General features: G+C 35.7%; 1 protein-coding gene across 1 annotated transcript; it reads right to left on the reverse strand.

The window, feature by feature from the left end:
• Positions 1 to 1,132: 1,132 nt before the first annotated feature.
• Positions 1,133 to 17,388, reverse strand: LOC122902631 (cytochrome c, testis-specific). The gene is made up of 2 exons (XM_044242406.1): positions 17,220 to 17,388; positions 1,133 to 1,281 (listed from the first exon to the last, which is right to left on the reverse strand). Exons 1-2 carry the CDS (start codon positions 17,386 to 17,388, stop codon positions 1,133 to 1,135), a joined length of 318 nt encoding a protein of 105 aa, XP_044098341.1.
• Between the last annotated feature and the right edge of the window lie 659 nt (positions 17,389 to 18,047).

Below are 18,047 nucleotides of genomic sequence, written 5' to 3' on the forward strand. Positions count from 1 at the left end.
CCATGACATGGTTTAAAGTCACCAGGAATTGGGGCAGAAGATCCAAATGTTGGTTCTAGCACAAGTCTCAGTGAGAAGGTAAAATCCACATTATCGGGGCATATTGTGAATTGCCAGTTAAATAACAGACATCATATTCTCACCCATAATGACCTCTGACTAGTCCATTACCCACCTCCTTGGTAAGGAAATACCTTCTCTTTCTTGCACTGGGCCATACATTTGGGTAATGGAGTGCTTGTAGGACTGTGGAGTCATTTCAGGGGCCACCTCACACCACACAGAGCCACTATTCCCTTGCCCACAGGCCCTGCAATGGACCTGCTTCACCATGTGTCATAGTTCTCTGAGGTGGGAGGTCTTTCCACATCAATGGTAAAGGCTTTTTTTTTTTTCTTCTCCCCCTTTTACAGGGTACATGGTAGCCCTCCATGTAGTCCAACCTTATATTACCCAGGATTAGAAAGGCACCATAAAAAGATTAATGCAAAAATATTATATCTTATGTGACACAAATTCTTATTAATATAGAACATGCTTTTCTCCTTCTCTCTAGGTTTTATTTCATGTCACTCATGGTCAACCATTTGCTTTTCATTCCAATCATATTCCTAAGGTAACATCAATTATTTGACATCTCTTTCCTGACCTTTTTTTAAAAGTTACTTGTAATAAAGTTAAAACTACAAATATAATAAAGTTATAATAAAAGACAAACACATAACCAAATATAGTTCAATGAAAACTAAAGCTAATGTCTGCTATATTTACATATAGATTACAAAGAAATAAATACGTAGAAATTATTTCCATCATAAATAGCAGTTGCTAGGTTTAGAAAATATTTTGTGCATGTAGGGATTACTGAAGCACTAAAGATTCCAGTTTTCTTCCCTCTCTTCCTCAATGCTGACCTTATTGACATCCCTAGTGAGCAGACAAAAGTCAATTCAGACTCAGAAAGGCATTGATCAGTAGATTACACAAAATAAAAAATTTCAACTTTTATTTTTAAATGTTAAATTTACTACAGGCTGATCAAGAAAATTAAAATGACTTCTTTAAACATGCAATATTTAAAATTGGAAAATTTTGGCTTATAACTAATATTTTTTTAAGTTGCAAAAGCATTTCATGAAGATGTTGCCTGTTTCAAATATTGAATAAGATCTTCTCTCTCACTCTTCTTTTTAAGACCAGCAAAGACCATTTTAGTTCCAGGGATATATTTCTTTGGGTTCTCCAAATATTCCATCAGAGTTTCCTCTCCCCAGATAACACCTATAAAGGTGAAAATAAGTTTTAAGTTTGTGTAGTTATATTTGTAAGGCTTACTTTCTGATGTGACCTATATATGTGAACAAAAGATTACTCTTGGATTCAAAAGGAAGACTCTCATTATTGGAAATACTTACAATTTCTGACCTATAAGAGAATTCCAAAATTAGTCTTTGGTGCTGTACTCTTCCAATTCCCTATAGAAATCTAATATCCACATGCTGTTCAGCATGACACAAAGTACACCAATAAACTGCCAAACTAGACATGTTGGACCTAAACAGTACCCCATCCTCCTACAATCACAGAGTTCCTTCCAGAAGAGATCTTAGAAATTAATCCAACTCCTCATTTTTCAGATGAGTAAATGATCCAAACAGAGGAGAATAATTTGCCCTAAGAGAAAAGATAAAGTCAAGAATCTGACTGCTAACTCATATTTTCATGTTTTTTCTTCCAATAATTGCATGTTGCCTCTGTCCAAATCTCTGTCAAAAAGCTATGATTTCAGGAAAACAGTTTTACAATAAGGGAAAGGTTGTCCCTTCCTTTTTTCCTTTCTAAAACCAGTCAAAAAGAATATGGACTAGGTGTGGTGAAAAAATAATGATACTGTTATGCTGAAAATAAATAAATGAAAAAAAATTAATAATTAAAATGAATGAATGATTTTTTTAATCTAGAACCAAGATTTTATCTAGTTTATTTAAGAAATGAACAAATTTGGAATGAGTTACAATTGAGCTGGAAGTTTGTAAGTAACAGTGAAAAATAAACTATTACAGATTTTGCAAGTCAATTAAAAAAAAAAAGAATATGGACAAAGAGAAACAAATGCTAACTCCACCTTTGATCAAATATTGAGGGACCACCTATTACTTCAAACTTCATATAATCATAAAACTACCAAAAACATAAAACCTGGACCACAGTAAGAGGACACCTGTCACTAATGATCTCAAAAGAAGAAGAGTTCTCCAAAGTAGGTGATAAATTGCAAGGGGCAAATCATAGTCCTCTGGCCCCAAAAGAGTATAGTGTATATGAGTTGACTGTGAAAGTCTCCCTAAATTCAATTTGACAGTATGGAGGGTCAGGGGAGCCAGGATTAAAAAATAAACACAGACATGTCACTTTAAAAGAAGCATTCTACCTTTTGATTTTCATTTGCATGGAATATCTTTCTCCATCCCTCCACTTTCAGGATGTATATGCCCTTGCATCTGAAGTGAGTCTCCTGTAGGCAGCATATAAATAGGTCCTGATTTTTTTTATTTATTCAGTCACCCTATTGTGGGTGCCTTTTAGACTGCTCGGCCATCCTGATGGCTGTGGGTGCCTTTTAATTGGAGCATTTAGTCCATTTATATTTAAAGTAATTACTGATAGGTAATTACTTATGGCCATTTTGTTAACTGTTTTCTGATTGTTTTTGAAAGTCTCTCCTATTCCTTCCTTCTCTTGCTCTCTTCCCTAGTATTAAGATGGCTTTCTTTAGTGTTACACTCAGATTCCTTTCTCTTTATTATTTTGTATAGCTATTATAGGTTTTTGATTTGTGGTCACCTTTAAATTCATACATAACAGCTTATATACATAGCAATCTATATAAAGTTGATGGTTCCTTAAGTTTAAACACTCTAAAAGCACTAAACTTTTACTCCCCACTCCATGTTTTATGTATACAATGTCATATTTTATCTTTTTATTTTGTGTATCCCTTGGTTAGATGTAGATGCAACTGATTTTACTACTTTTGAATTTTAACCTCCATACCAGACTTAAAAGTGATTAACCTGCTGCATTAACTATAAGGCAAAGGAAACAAAAGCGAAAATGAACTTTTGGGACCACATCAAGATAAAAGCTTCTGCACAGCAAAGGAAACAGCCAACAAAACAAAGAGGCAACCCACGGAATGGGAGAAGATATCTGCAAATGACACTACAGACAAAGGGCTGATATCCAAGATCTATAAAGGGCTCCTCAAACTCAACACACGCAAAACAGATAATCATGTCAAAAAATGGGCAGAAGACATGAACAGACACTTGTCCAAAGAAGACATACAAATGGCTAACAGACACATGAAAAAATGTACATCATCATTAGCCATCAGGAAGATTCAAATCAAAACCATATTGTGATACCACCTTACACCAGTTAGAATGGCCAAAATTAACAAGACAATAAACAACAAGTGCTGGGGAGGATGTGGAGAAAGGGGAACCCTCTTACGCTGTTGGTGGGGATGTAAGTTGGTGCAGCCACTGTGGAAAACAGTATGGAGATTCCTTAAGAAATTAAAAATAGAGCTTCCCTATGACCCTGCAATGGCACTACTGGGTATTTACCCCAAAGATACAGATGTAGTGAAAAGAAGGGCCATATGTACACCAATGTTCATAGCAGAAATGACCACAGTCGCCAAACTGTGGAAAGAACCAAGATGCCCTTCAACAGACGAATGAATAAAGAAGATATGGTCCATAGATACAATGGAGTATTATGCCTCCAACAGAAAGGCAAACACCCAAATTTGTATCAACGTGGACGGGACTGGAAGAGATTATGCTGAGTGAAGTAAGCCAAGCAGAGAGAGTTAATTATCATATGGTTTCACTTACTTGTGGAGCATAAGTAATAAGACGGAGGACATTGGGAGAAGGAGATGAGAAGTGAGTTGGGGGAAATCGGAGGGGGAGACAAACCATAACAGACTGTGGACTCCGAGAAACAAACTGAGGGTTTTGGAGGAGAGGGGAGTCAGGGGGTGGGTGAGCCTGGTTTTGGGTATTATGGAGGGCATGTATTGCATGGAGAACTGGGTGTGGTGCGTAAACAATGAATTTTGGAACACTGAAAAAAATAAAATAAAATAACTGTATTTCCTTTTAACTGTGAAATTTTTTCTTTTCATAATTTTCTTACTTTTAGTTATGGCCTTTTCTTTCCAGTTAAAGAATTTCCTTTGATGTTTTTTTATAAAGCTGGTTTTTGTTTGGGAAATTCTATCTCTCCTTCTGAATGATAACTTTTCTGGGCAGAAAATTCTTGGTTGTAGGTTTTTTCCTTTCAGCACATTGAATACATTGAATACACTTCTAGTCTGCAAAATTTCTCCTAAGAAAACAGCTAATAACCTTATGGCATTTCCCATATACATAACTTTTCTTTTTTTCTTGCTGCTTTAAAAAAAAAAAATCTCTTTATCAGTACTTTTTGCCATTTCAATTATTATGTGTCTGGGTGTGGACCTCCTTGGGTTCATCTTGTTAGTGTCTTCTGTGCTTCCTGGATCTGAATGTTTCCTTCCCCAGATTAGGGAGGTTTTCAGCTATTATCTCTTCAAATAAGTTTTCTGCCCCCTTTCTCTCTCCTCTTTCTGAAATCCCTACAAAACAAATGTTATTTGGATACCTTTTATTTCTCTCTGTTGTCTGATTGCTGTTGCTAGGACTTCTAATACTATGTTGAACAAGAGTGGTGAAAGTGGGCATCCTTGTCTTGTTCCTGATCTCAATGGGAGGGCTGCAAGCTTTTTCCCATTGAGGATGATATTTGCTGTGGGTCTTTCATAGATAGATTTGATGAGGTTCAGGAATGTTCCCTCTATCCCTATACTTTGAAGCGTTTTAATCAGGAACGGATGCTGGATTTTGTCAAATGCTTTTTTTGCATCAATTGAGAGGACCATGTGGTTCTTCTCTCTTCTCATATTAATTTGTTTTATCACATTGATTGATTTGCGAATGTTGAACCATCCTTGTAGCCCAGGGATGAATCCCACCTGATCATGGTGGATAATCTTTTTAATGTGCTGTTGGATCCTGTTGGCTAGGATCTTGTTGAGAATCTTAGCATCCATATTCATCAGTGATATTGGTCTCAAATTCTCCTTTTTGGTAGGGTCCTTGCCTGGTTTGGGGATCAGGGTAATGCTGATTACCTCTATGACTCTTCATAGAAAGAGTCTGGAAGTTTTCCTTCTGCTTCAATTTTTTGAAACAGCTTCAGGAGAATAGGTGTTATTTCTTCTTTGAAGGTTTGGTAGAATTCCCCAGGCAATCCGTCAGGTCCTGGGCTCTTGTTTTTTGGGAGGTTTTTGATCACTGATTCAATCTCGTTATTAGATATCGGTCTATTCAGGTTGTTGATTTCTTCCTGGTTCAATGTTGGTAGTTTGTATTTTTCCAGGAATGCATCCATTTCATCTAGGTTGCTAAGCTTATTGGCATATAACTGTTCGTAATAACTTCTGATGATTGTTTCTACTTCCTTGGTGTTAGTTGTGATCTCTCCCTTTTCATTCATAATTTTATGAATTTGGGCTTTCTCTCTTTTCTTTTGGGTTAGTGTAGCCAGTGGCTTATCGATCTTATTGATTCTTTCAAAAAACCAGCTTCTAGTTTCATTGATACGTTCTACTGTATCTCTGGTTTCTTCCTCATTGATCTCAGCTCTAATCTTGATGATTTCCCTTCTTAAGTGTGGAGCTGGTTTGATTTGTTGTTGATCCTCCAGTTCTTTAAGGTGTAGAGACAGCTGATGTGTTCTAGATTTTTCAATTTTTTTGAGCGAGGCTTGGATGGCTATATATTTTCCCCTTAGGACCGCCTTTGCTGTATCCCATAGGTTTTGGACCGAAGTGTCTTCATTCTCATTGGTTTCCATGAATTGTTTCAGTTCTTCTTTGATCTCCTGGTTGATCCAAGCATTCTTAAGCAAGGTGGTCTTTAGCTTCCAGGTGTTTGAGTTCCTTCTGAACTTTTCTTTCTGATTGAGCTCCAGTTTCAAAGCATTGTGATCTGAGAATATGCAGGGAATAATCTCAGTCTTTTGGTATCGGTTGAGTCCTGATTTGTGACCCAGTATGTGGTCTATTCTGGAGAAGGTTCCATGTGCACTTGAGAAGAATGAGTATTCTGTTGTTTTAGGGTGGAATGTTCTGTATATATCTATGAGGTCCATCTGGTCCAATGTGTCATTCAATGCTCTTGTTTCTTTATTGATTTTCTGCTTCGATGATCTGTCTAATTCTGAAAGAGGTGTGTTAAGATCTCCTACGATTAGTGTATTCATATCAATATGACTCTTTATCTTGATTAACAGTTTTCTTAAGTAATTGGCTGCTCCCATATTGGGAGCATAGATATTTACAATTGTTAGATCATCTTGGTGGATAGTCCCTTTAAGGATTATGTAATCAGACAACAGAGAGAAATAAAAGGTATCCAAATTGGTAATGAAGAAGTCAAACTCTCTCTCTTCGCAGATGACATGACTCTTTATATGGAAAACCCAAAAGACTCCACCCCCAAACTACTAGAACTCATACAGCAATTCAGCAACGTGGCAGGATACAAAGTCAATGTGCAGAAGTCAGTGGCTTTCTTATACACTAACAATGAAAATACAGAAAGGGAAATTAGAGAATCGATTCCATTTACTATAGCACCAAGAACCATAAGATACCTGGGAATAAACCTAACTAAAGAGGTAAAGGATCTGTACTTGAGGAACTACAGAACACTCATGAAAGAAATTGAAGAAGACACAAATAGATGGAAGACCATTCCATGCTCTTGGATCGGAAGAATAAACATTGTTAAAATGTCTATACTGCCTAGAGCAATCTATACTTTTAATGCCATTCTGATCAAAATTCCACCAGCATTCTTCAAAGAGCTGGAGCAAATAATCCTAAAATTTGTATGGAATCAGAAGAGACCCCGAATCGCTAAGGAAATGTTGAAAAACAAAAATAAAGCTGGCGGCATCACCTTACCTGATTTCAAGCTTTATTACAAAGCTGTGATCACCAAGACAGCATGGTACTGGCATAAAAACAGACACATAGACCAGTGGAACAGAGTAGAGAGCCCAGATATGGGCCCTCAACTCTATGGTCAATTAATCTTTGACAAAACAGGAAAAAATATACAGTGGAAAAAAGACAGTCTCTTCAATAAATGGTGCTGGGAAAACTGGACAGCTATATGTAGAAGAATGAAACTTGACCATTCTCTTATACCGTATACAAAGATAAACTCAAAATGGATAAAAGACCTCAACGTGAGACAGGAATCCATCAGAATCCTAGAGGAGAACATAGGCAGTAATCTCTTTGATATCAGCCACAGCAACTTCTTTCAAGATACGTCTCCAAAGGCAAAGGAAACAAAAGCGAAAATAAACTTCTGGGACTTCATCAAAATCAAAAGCTTCTGCACAGCAAAGGAAACAGTCAAAAAAACAAAGAGGCAACCCACGGAATGGGAGAAGATATTTGCAAATGACAGTACAGACAAAAGGTTGATATCCAGGATCTATAATGAACTCCTCAAACTCAACCCACACGAAACAGGCAAACACATCAAAAAATGGGCAGAAGATATGAACAGACACTTCTCCAATCAAGACATACAAATGGCTATCAGACACATGAAAAAATGCTCATCATCATTAGCCCTCAGGGAGATTCAAATTAAAACCACATTGAGATATCACCTTACACCAGTTAGAATGGCCAAAATTAACAAAACAGGAAACAGCATGTGTTGGAGAGGATGTGGAGAAAGGGGAACCCTCTTACACTGTTGGTGGGAATGCAAGTTGGTGCAGCCTCTTTGGAGAATAGTGTGGAGATTCCTCAAGAAATTAAAAATAGAGCTTCCCTATGACCCTGCAATTGCACTCCTGGGTATTTACCCCAAAGATACAGATGTCGTGAAAAGAAGGGCCATCTGTACCCCAATGTTTATAGCAGCAATGGCCACGGTCGCCAAACTATGGAAAGAACCAAGATGCCCTTCAACGGACGAATGGATAAGGAAGATGTGGTCCATATACACTATGGAGTATTATGCCTCCATCAGAAAGGATGAATATCCAACTTTTGTAGCAACATGGACAGGACTGGAAGAGATTATGCTGAGTGAAAGTAAGTCAAGCAGAGAGAGTCAATTATCATATGGTTTCACTTATTTTTGGAGCATAACAAATAGCATGGAGGACAAGGGGCGTTAGAGAGGAGTAGGGAATTTGGGTAAATTGGAAGGGGAGGTGAACCATGAGAGACTATGGACTCTGAAAAACAATCTGAGGGGTTTGAAGTGGCGGGGGGGTGGGAGGTTGGGGTACCAGGTGGTGGGTATTATAGAGGGCACGGCTTGCATGGAGCACTGGGTGTGGTGAAAAAATAATGAATAATATTTTTCTGAAAATAAATAAATTGAAAACGAAAAAAACAAATGTTATTAGGCTTGATGATTTCACATAGATCCCTTTACCTATTCTCATTTTTTGTTTTTCTTTCATCTTTTTGCTGTTCAGCTTCATGGCTTTCCATTATTCTGTCTTCCAGATAACTGTTAGTTCCTCTGCCTCCTCTAATATGCTCTTGATTTCCTTTAGTGTTCTTTTAATTTCAATTATTAAATTCTTCACCTCTGATTCTTTTATATTTTATATCTTTGTTGAAGTTGAGGCTTGTAAAGCTAAGCCCCATTAATTTTCAAATCCAGTTTGAGTCTTTGTGCCAGTCTCTTCTTGCTTCTCTGTGCTTGTGATGTTCCTCCTATTGTGTGATGGGGGGTTTGGTTCTCAATCATGTTTTCACCCCTTCTTTCACAACCTTTTTGATGTGGCCCTCTTTCTATGATTAGTCATGGGAGGTCTGTTCTGTCAGTCTTCTGTCATTTTCAGAGTTAGTCACATAGTATATTATCTCAGTGTGTCCACATGGATGAGGTGAGCTCAGGATCCTCCCATCTTCCTAAGACTTCCTGAGTTTGGCCTTTTAAAATTCCACATATAAATGATATTACACAGTATTTTTTTCTCTAACTTATTTCACTCAGCATAATGCCTTCAAGGTTCATCCAAGTTTTGCAAATGGCTGGATTTCCTTCTTTCTCATTGCTGAATATTCCTTTTTATATATTTATCACATCTTTCTCCATTCATCTATTGACAAACACTTAGCTTGTTTCCATAGCTTGGCTCTTAAAAATAGTGCAGAAGTGAACTTGGGATGCATATATCTCTCCCAGATTCTATTCTCATTTCCTTTGAATACATACCCAGAGATGACATTACTGGATCATATGATAGTTATTTTTAATTTTTAATGAATCTCCACACTGTTTTCCACAGTGGCTGTCCCAATTTACATTTCCACCACCAGTTCACAAGTGTTTCCTTTTCTCCACATCTTTGCCAACACTTGTTACTTCTTGTCTTTCTGATGAAAGCAATTCTAACAGGCATGAGGTGATATCTCACTGTGGTTTTGATTTGCATTTCTCTGACAATTAGTGATGCTGAACACCTCTTCATGTACCTGTGGTCGAATTATATGTTCTCTTTGGGAATATACTCAGTTCCATTGCTGACTTTTTAATTGGTTCATCTTTTCTCTATTGTATTGTATCCATTCTTTATATATTTTGAACATCAACCCTTTATCAGATACATAATTCAAAAATATTCCCTTCCATTCTATAGGCTGCTTTCTCATTTGTTGACTATATATTTTGCTGTGCAGTAGCTTTTTAGTTTGATGTAGTCCCACTTAATGACTGTTCTTGTTGCTTGTGCTTTTGGGGTCAATATCCAGAAGACCTTTACAAAGAGCAATGTCAAGGAGCTTTTTCCCTATGTTTTCTTCTAGAAGTTTCACAGTTTCAAGTCTTATATTTAATATACTTAAGTCTCTAATCCATTTCAAGTTAATTTTTATGAGTGGTGTAGTATAGGGATTCAATTAGATTCTGCTACTTATTATGTAACCAGTAGAAAAAATAGTAATATTATATCCCCCAAATCAGTCACCAATAGTATTTAAACAATCTTAGAGAAGTTTTATTACTAATTCTTAAATATTGTTAAAGATAAGCCTTCTATCCAGCTTTTAATCTTTGACAACAATCTACAATAAAAGATATATTTGTAATCCGTTTTTTTTTTAAAGATTTTATTTATTTGAGAGAGAAAGTGATCACAAGCAGGGGAGAAGAGCTAGAAGGAGAAGCAGACACCCTGCTGAGCAGGGAGTCTGATGTGGGACTCCATCACAGGACTCTTGGATCATGACCTGAGCTGAAGGATGCTTAACTGACTGAGCCACCCAGGTGCCCTGTAATCAGTTTGTTGGTTTTTTTTTTTAATTTTTTATTTATTCATTTGACAGAGAGTTAAAGATCACAAGTAGGCAGAGAGGCAGGCAGAGAGAGAGGGGGAAGCAGGCTCCCCGATGAGCAGAGAGCCCAATGTGGGGCTCAATCCCAGGACCCTGAGATCATGACCTGAGCCGAAGGCAGAGGCTTAACCCACTGAGCCACCCAGGCGGCCCTGTAATCAGTTTTAATATTATTTCTAGTCAATGCTAACAAGCAATAAAACCCTCAAAATACTGGGATTTAGAGAAATAAATATTACTTTATAACCAGTCTATAAACAACAAAAGTTGACTGCTCTTGTAATATGATAACAAAATAATAAAATAACTATAGAAAAATATTACTTTAAAAACTAAAGAACCATACAAATTGAAATAATAAATCCAAGTTTCAGACTGATTTATTCAATATTCTGTCAACTAGAAATCTTATTGCAATAAATGCAAGTGAAATCTGACCCTAACTGCCTGAATTTGAACAGAATCCGTAGTCCCCACAATTCTGTCCTCACTTTAGACACCAGCTACAAGTCTGGGGTCCCAGGCCATCCCAAATTCTAATCAACTGGTTATAAATTCGAAGGTTCCTGGTTGATAATTTGCTAGAAAAATACAGAACTAAGAAAAACACTATACTTAGTTACATTTTTAATATAAATGATACAGTTTAGGACAGGGAGATAAAGAGATCCATATGATGAAGTCTGAGAAAGTCCCAAACACAGAGCTTCTGGGTCCTGTGCCTAGGGAATCCAGACTCATTACTCTTCTAGTCATTGATGTGCTCACCAACCAGGAAGCTCAAACAGAGCTTCCAATTAAAGTGTCCAAAGTTTTTATTTGGGTTTCCTTACATAAGATGCCTGTTGAATCATTAGCCATGTGATAAACTGAATCCCCAGCTCCTATTCCCTAACCCTGGAGGTTGGACTGTTAACTAGACCATCACACAGATGGTCTTTCGAGCTTGGCCACTCCCATCCTTAAACTATCTAGGAGCTTACCATAAACCATCTCATTAGCATAAACTCAGGTTGTGGTCCTAGGGCCCAAACTTAAATAAAAGAGACACTCCTATCACTTGGGAAATTCTAAGGTTTTAGAGATTCCCTTCTAGGAACCTAGGACAAAGACCAGACAAATTCTTTATTATAGAATACCTATTAACCACATTTTTAAAAAAGATTTTATTTATTTATTTGACAGAGAGAGAGAGATCACAAGAAGGCAGAGAGGCAGGCAGAGAGGAGGAAGCATGCTCCCTGCTGAGCAGAAAGCCCGATGTGGGCTTAATCCCAGGACCCCTAGATCATGACCTGAACCGAAGGCAGAGACTTAATCCACTGAACCACCCAGGCACCCCTATTAATCACATTTTTGCACATACTAAACACAATGATATTGTGTTAATAATAATTACATTGATATTTAAAGATCCTGAAGAACCCTTGACCAAAAATTAAATTTTATTTTATTTTAAGTATTTTACTAATTATCTATGTATTTTATATGTATATAAGGTCCTTTATTATGGATGTTCCCTGAATAAGGATACATTGTAGTCTTAACCTCTAGTACCTCAGAATGTGGCTTTATTTAGAAATAGGATCATTGCATATGTGATTAGTTAAGTTGAAATGAAGTCATACTGCAGTAAGATGGGCTCCCAATCTAATATGATTGGTATCTTTATAAGACAGCCATGTGAAGACAGAGACACATATGATCATGAAAGGTCAGAAAATGGAGTTATGCAGCTGAAGGCCCAAAACACCAAGATGACTGGGAAACTACCAGAAACTAGTTAGAAACAAGGAAGGATTGCCCTACAGGTTTCAGAGAGAGCATGGTCCTGCCAACACCTTGGTTTTGCACTTCTAGCCTCTAGAACTGTGAAACAATAAATTTTTGTTGTTTTAAGCCACTTGATTTATAATATTTTGTTACAGGAGCCCTAAGAAATTAATATAGTCCTCAAATTCTTACCATATATTCCCCCCCCCATCCTTGTTTGCTTTGAAACCCAAGAAAAGTCTAGGGACCAACAACTTCCCCAGCTCTCCATCCCAATAAACTGTATTGCTCTCAACATTTCAGAAAGATGAAAAACATTTTCTTTTCACATAAAAAGCTGTGGAAAATCCTACATGTGCTAATTTTGTTTTAACTAAACCATTTGATATAAAGAGGTCCCTTTCCCCAATATTCTAGATAACAAAAATTTCACTATACCTCACCTATCGGTAGAATAAGACCTGACAATTAGCTTTTTCAACTATAATATAAATGCCTGGCATTAAGTGTTTTTTTGTTTGTTTGTTTGTTTGTTTGCCAAGGCATCTACTTCAAACACATCCAGTCTGAATAAACACACTGCCAGTTACATGAGTAAATAGAGCCAAGTTTCCCCACCATGAACTTCCCCCCCTCTTTTTTTAAGAAGGCTCTTATAGACCTAGATAACTACATTTGAGGACTGCTTGTTTTTCCCTTCCCATGCTTCAATTCCCACTCTTGTGTTTTAAATTCACCATTGAAGAATGTACCTGTGAAACCCTTTTACTCCAATAAAAGCAAAACACCAGGCCTCCTCACTAGCTCCTTCTCACTCTCTCTCTTTTCCTTTCAACCTCACTATGTGGTCCCAGGCATGTCATGTAACCTCCAGGACATGTGAGTAATAAGTTTTTCTTTTCAAAGTTCCCTGATGGTTGATAGTAGGGTGCGTCTTTCGCTCATAATGAGAACTACAAGGTCTGATCCAACCACAACTTTGACTTTGGTTGGGGAAGTATCTGTAGGGGTTTACTATAAGTAATATAGGCCCAGGTGAGTGTCCCCAGGCATTTCTAGTCAATAACATCACTATAGATAGACTGAGACAAACCCAAAACACCATCTTGCTAGAAATATTAATACAGGTTAGAATAAGTAAAATCCCTCCTTTGACAAAATACAAGCTATTACATTTCCACCAAAACAATAATAATAATAATAATTATGCACAAAATGTCAACTCCCTTCATTAAACCCTTCTCCTCCAATATAGTCCACAAAGCTCAATTAAATAAATACTACACAGCACTATAAAATCCATTAAGAAATTTAAAAATACCAAATTCAAATCATGTATGAAGAGAACTTACAGCAGCAATAATCTATATTTTAAACTTCTCCAAACACCAACACCGGACAAAGACACCACAAGAAACTACAAACCAGTATCTCTTATCACTATAAATGCAAAATTCCTCAACAAAATACTAGCAAACTAAATCCAATTCACATTAAAGAATTACGTACTATGACCAAATGGGATTTGGCCTAGGAATGCAAGAATGGTTCAACATAAGAAAAACAATCAACATAATACATTAATAGAGCAAAAGGAAAAAGAATACATGATTATTTCAAAAGATGCAGGAAAAAATTTGACAAATTCCAATACTCTTTCATGATATAAACACTCAATAAACTAAGAATAAAAGATAAGTTGCTTAACAAGGAAACAGGGTTTTTTTGGAAACCCCCAGCTAATACCATACCCAAGGTGAAAAGCTGAAAACTTTCCCCTAAGATCAGAAGCAAGACAGAGAGGCTCATTTTCATCAGTTCTACTCAGAATTCCACTAGAAGTCTTAGCCAGAGCAGTTAGGAAAATCAAAAGTAATAAAAGCCATCCAAACTGGAAAGAAAGACATAAACTACCTCTATCACAGATTATATGATTCTACATATAGAAAATCCTGAAGGATCCACAAAAAATCTACCATAACTAATAAATTAGTTCAGCAAAGCTTCAGGGAATAAGATCAACATACAAAAATCTGTTGTGTACTATATATAAGCAATGAACAATTTGAAAAAGAAATTTAAAAAACAGTTCTATTTATAAAAGAAATTTAAAAGAAGAAAATACTTAGGCAAAATTTAACCAAGGAAGTAAAAGACTTGTACATTGAAAATTATAAAACATTTCAGAAAGAAATGAAAGGAGACTTAAATAAATGGACAAGCATCCCATATTCATAGATTAGAACGTTAATGTTGCTAAAATGGCAATACTCCTTGAAAAAATCCACAGATACAATGCAATCTCTATCAAAATTCCAAAGGCTCTTTTGCAGAAATGGGAAGGGTTATCCTCGAATTCATAGAACTGCAAAGGGCCCTGAATAGCCAAAACAATACTGAAAAAGAAAAAACATACCTAGAGAGCTCACACTTTCTAATTTTAAAACTTACCACAAAACTACAGTAATGAAAACTGTGGTGTTGTTATAAGGCTAGATATATAGACAAATAGAATAGAATTGAATGTCCAGAAGCAAACCCTAACATGTATGGCCAACTGAATTTCAACAAGGGTATCAAGACCATTCAACTAGGAAAGAATGTCTTTTCAAGAAATGGGGTGTGGTAATTGGATAACCGCATGCACTTGATCTTAACCAAAAGCCTGAGAAGTGATGGATAACCACATGCAAAAGAGTGAAGTAGGTCTATTCCCTCACTCTCTATAGAAAATTAAGTACAAATGCATCAAAAACCTAAATATAAGGACCAAAACTATAAAACTATTTGAAGAAAACATAAGGGCAAATCTTTATGACCTCAGATTTGCTGATGGATTCTTAGATTTGATGCCTCTCCCCAAAAATGAATAAAAATATAAATAAATTGACTTTATACAAATTAAAAACTTCTGTGAATCAAAGGACATTATCAAACTAATGAAGACAAACTACAAAAGAAGATAAAATATTTGAAAATCACATATTTGATGAGAGATTAACGTCCAGAATACATAAAGAACTCTTAAACTCAACAATAAAAAAGACAAACAAGTCAAATAAAAAAATGGGCCGAGGATACAAATAGACATTTTTCCAAATCTACAAATGGCCACAAGTTGTTGAACAAAAAAATTTCAACTGAGTGAATTTAAGGACCAAATTGACTTTATTCAATGATTCATGAATCAGGCAGCATATAGAAAGGAATTCCAACAGGCTACAGAAAGAGAAAGGTTGTTAAAGATAGAACAAGGAAGTCATAAACAACAAGAAAGATTTATTTCAGACAAATTCACCTCCTTTTGGGGGACAAAAAGATCTTACTAGGTGGATTCCAGCACCAACCAGGAAATTCCAGACTAATCAGTTAAGATTACATTCCTGGGAAGAACTGAAACTACATTTAAGTTAGGTATTAAGCCCTGGTTTAATGTTGTGGGCCTAGTACAGGTGACTCTATTTTGGCCCTGTGGTTTTCTTTTTAACAAAGCATACTAAAACATGTTCAACAGCATCGTTCATTAATGAAATGCAAAAAAAAATCATGAGATGCCACTTCACACTTACTAAGATGGCAATTTTAAAAAGAAAAAGAAAATAACAAACCATGGGAGAGGATACAGAGAAATAGGAATCTTGCATCACTGATGATAATGTAAAATGGTATAGCTACTGTGGAAAACAACTGGCTTTCCTCAAGAAGTTAAACATAGATTTAACAAATGACCCCCAACATATATATTGATATACATATCTACACATATCGAAAAGAACTGAAAACAAGGACTCAAGCAAGTGCTTATTCACAAATATTCATAGCAGCATTATTCACAATAGATGAAAGGTGGAAATAATCCAAATGTTCACCAACCGATAAATGTGTAAACAAATTGTGATATATACATTCAATTGAATATGATTAGTCATAAAAAGGAATGAAGTACTGATAGAAGATACAATTTCAATGAACCTTGAAAGCATGCTAATTGAAAGAAGCCAAACACAAAAGGTCATGTTTTATTATTCCTTTTTATGAAATATGCAGAATAGGCAAATCCATAAAGAAAAGAAGCAGATCAGAGTTTGCAGGAGTTTAAGGGTAGAAGGAAATGGGAAGTGTTTATTAGATGTGCACAGGGGTTCTTTTCAAGCAATGAAAAAATTTTTAAACTACAGACAGGTGTTGATTTATACTGTAACTACACAAAATGTACTTCTTTGTACACTTCAAAATGGCTAATGTGTGAATTTCACTTCAATAAAAAGAATAAAAAGGAACAAAAATAAAATAAAATAAAAACTTTTCCAAATAGTAGGATTGGAATGATCCAGAATTTGGGCCAGTTAGAAATGCTAGGCCTCCAAGAACAGTTCAAAATAGAGTTGCAATCTATTTGGAGTTGCACCCTATTTTTTGAAGTAGATGCTAAGCATGTATGTATGTATGTATGGATGTGTATATCCAGGAATAATAAAATTCTCTGCAAAGATATTATAGTTTTTCCCAGCCATTTTCAATTTCACACCTAAAATGCCTTCTCATTTTAACTACCTACTTTCCTCCATCAAAAAAGTCATTGAATATAATTTTTCAAACTATATAATATCCCTCCACTCTGCTAAGAATCACTATTACAAATAGAAAACTACCATTGTGCCATTAAAATGTTATTTGATCTTTTTAATTTAGCTCATGCTTTTTCTACATAAATGTGCTGCATAAAATAGAAATTCCTCATATAAATAAAAACTTACACCACAGAGAATTGCTAATTCCTCTGATCAAAAAAAGACCAGTTATCTAAATATAGATCTTATAATATAAATCAATATTTCAGTAATATAAACATAAGGATTTCATTTTTTATGCTATAAACTAGGAAATTACTATAATATCAAGTCAGGTGCTTTTCTTTCTTTGCTACAAAGTTTCCGGTTCTCTCCCACAACTGCCCAGGTTTTACCTTTGTTTTTGTTAGCATCTGAATAAGAAAATCCTGGTGCTTGTCCTGTTTTTCGTCCAAAAAGACCCCAGAGATTTGGACCAACCTTGTGTTTTCCACCTTTTTCCACTGTGTGGCACTGAGCACATTTTTGAATAAAGATCTTCTTGCCTGCTTCAGCATCTCCCATTTTGTTCTGCAACAAAACATTAAACCACAGTCCAAAAAAAAAATCTCAGATTTGCAAAGCTGGAAAAAAAAATACCAACACTTTGAAATGAATACTAATGATATTAAACAAAAACGTATTTAAAGTATGCATCCTTTTAAAGCCTGAGTGCTCAAAAACACAAGCAGATTATAGCATCCAATTTTATAAAGACTTAATCATCTCATTTATCAGATTTAATTTAAATTTTGATTTATAGATACTTCAGAAACTTATGGTATAAGCCTGGTTTTACTTCAGCCTTCAAACAACTATAGTAATTCATCTAGGTCAATTATATTCCACTTTTTTCTTCCCACTTACAGAAAGCACATATGCAAAAAACAATGCAAGGTTTCGAAGTCTAATTTGGTATCCCTTTGTTTAATAATAAGAATAGAACAAAATGCAAAAGGCACTTAAATTTGATGTTTTTGTAAGTTCTCATATGCCTGCAATAATAGCCTGTAAAATTAAATATCAAACAAAAGAATGAGGCCACAGCAGGTTACACATAACACGTAATTTCTCATTTACTTTATGCTCTCATCTATAAACACATCTAGCAGATTAGATTAAGCAGTATCTCAAAGCAATTGAATACCATTATTGAGTTCAGTCAGCAGTAATACGTGTTTAAC

The sequence above is a fragment of the Neovison vison genome, chromosome 3 (genome assembly GCF_020171115.1).
Source record: "Neovison vison isolate M4711 chromosome 3, ASM_NN_V1, whole genome shotgun sequence".
Taxonomy (NCBI): domain Eukaryota; kingdom Metazoa; phylum Chordata; class Mammalia; order Carnivora; family Mustelidae; genus Neogale; species Neogale vison.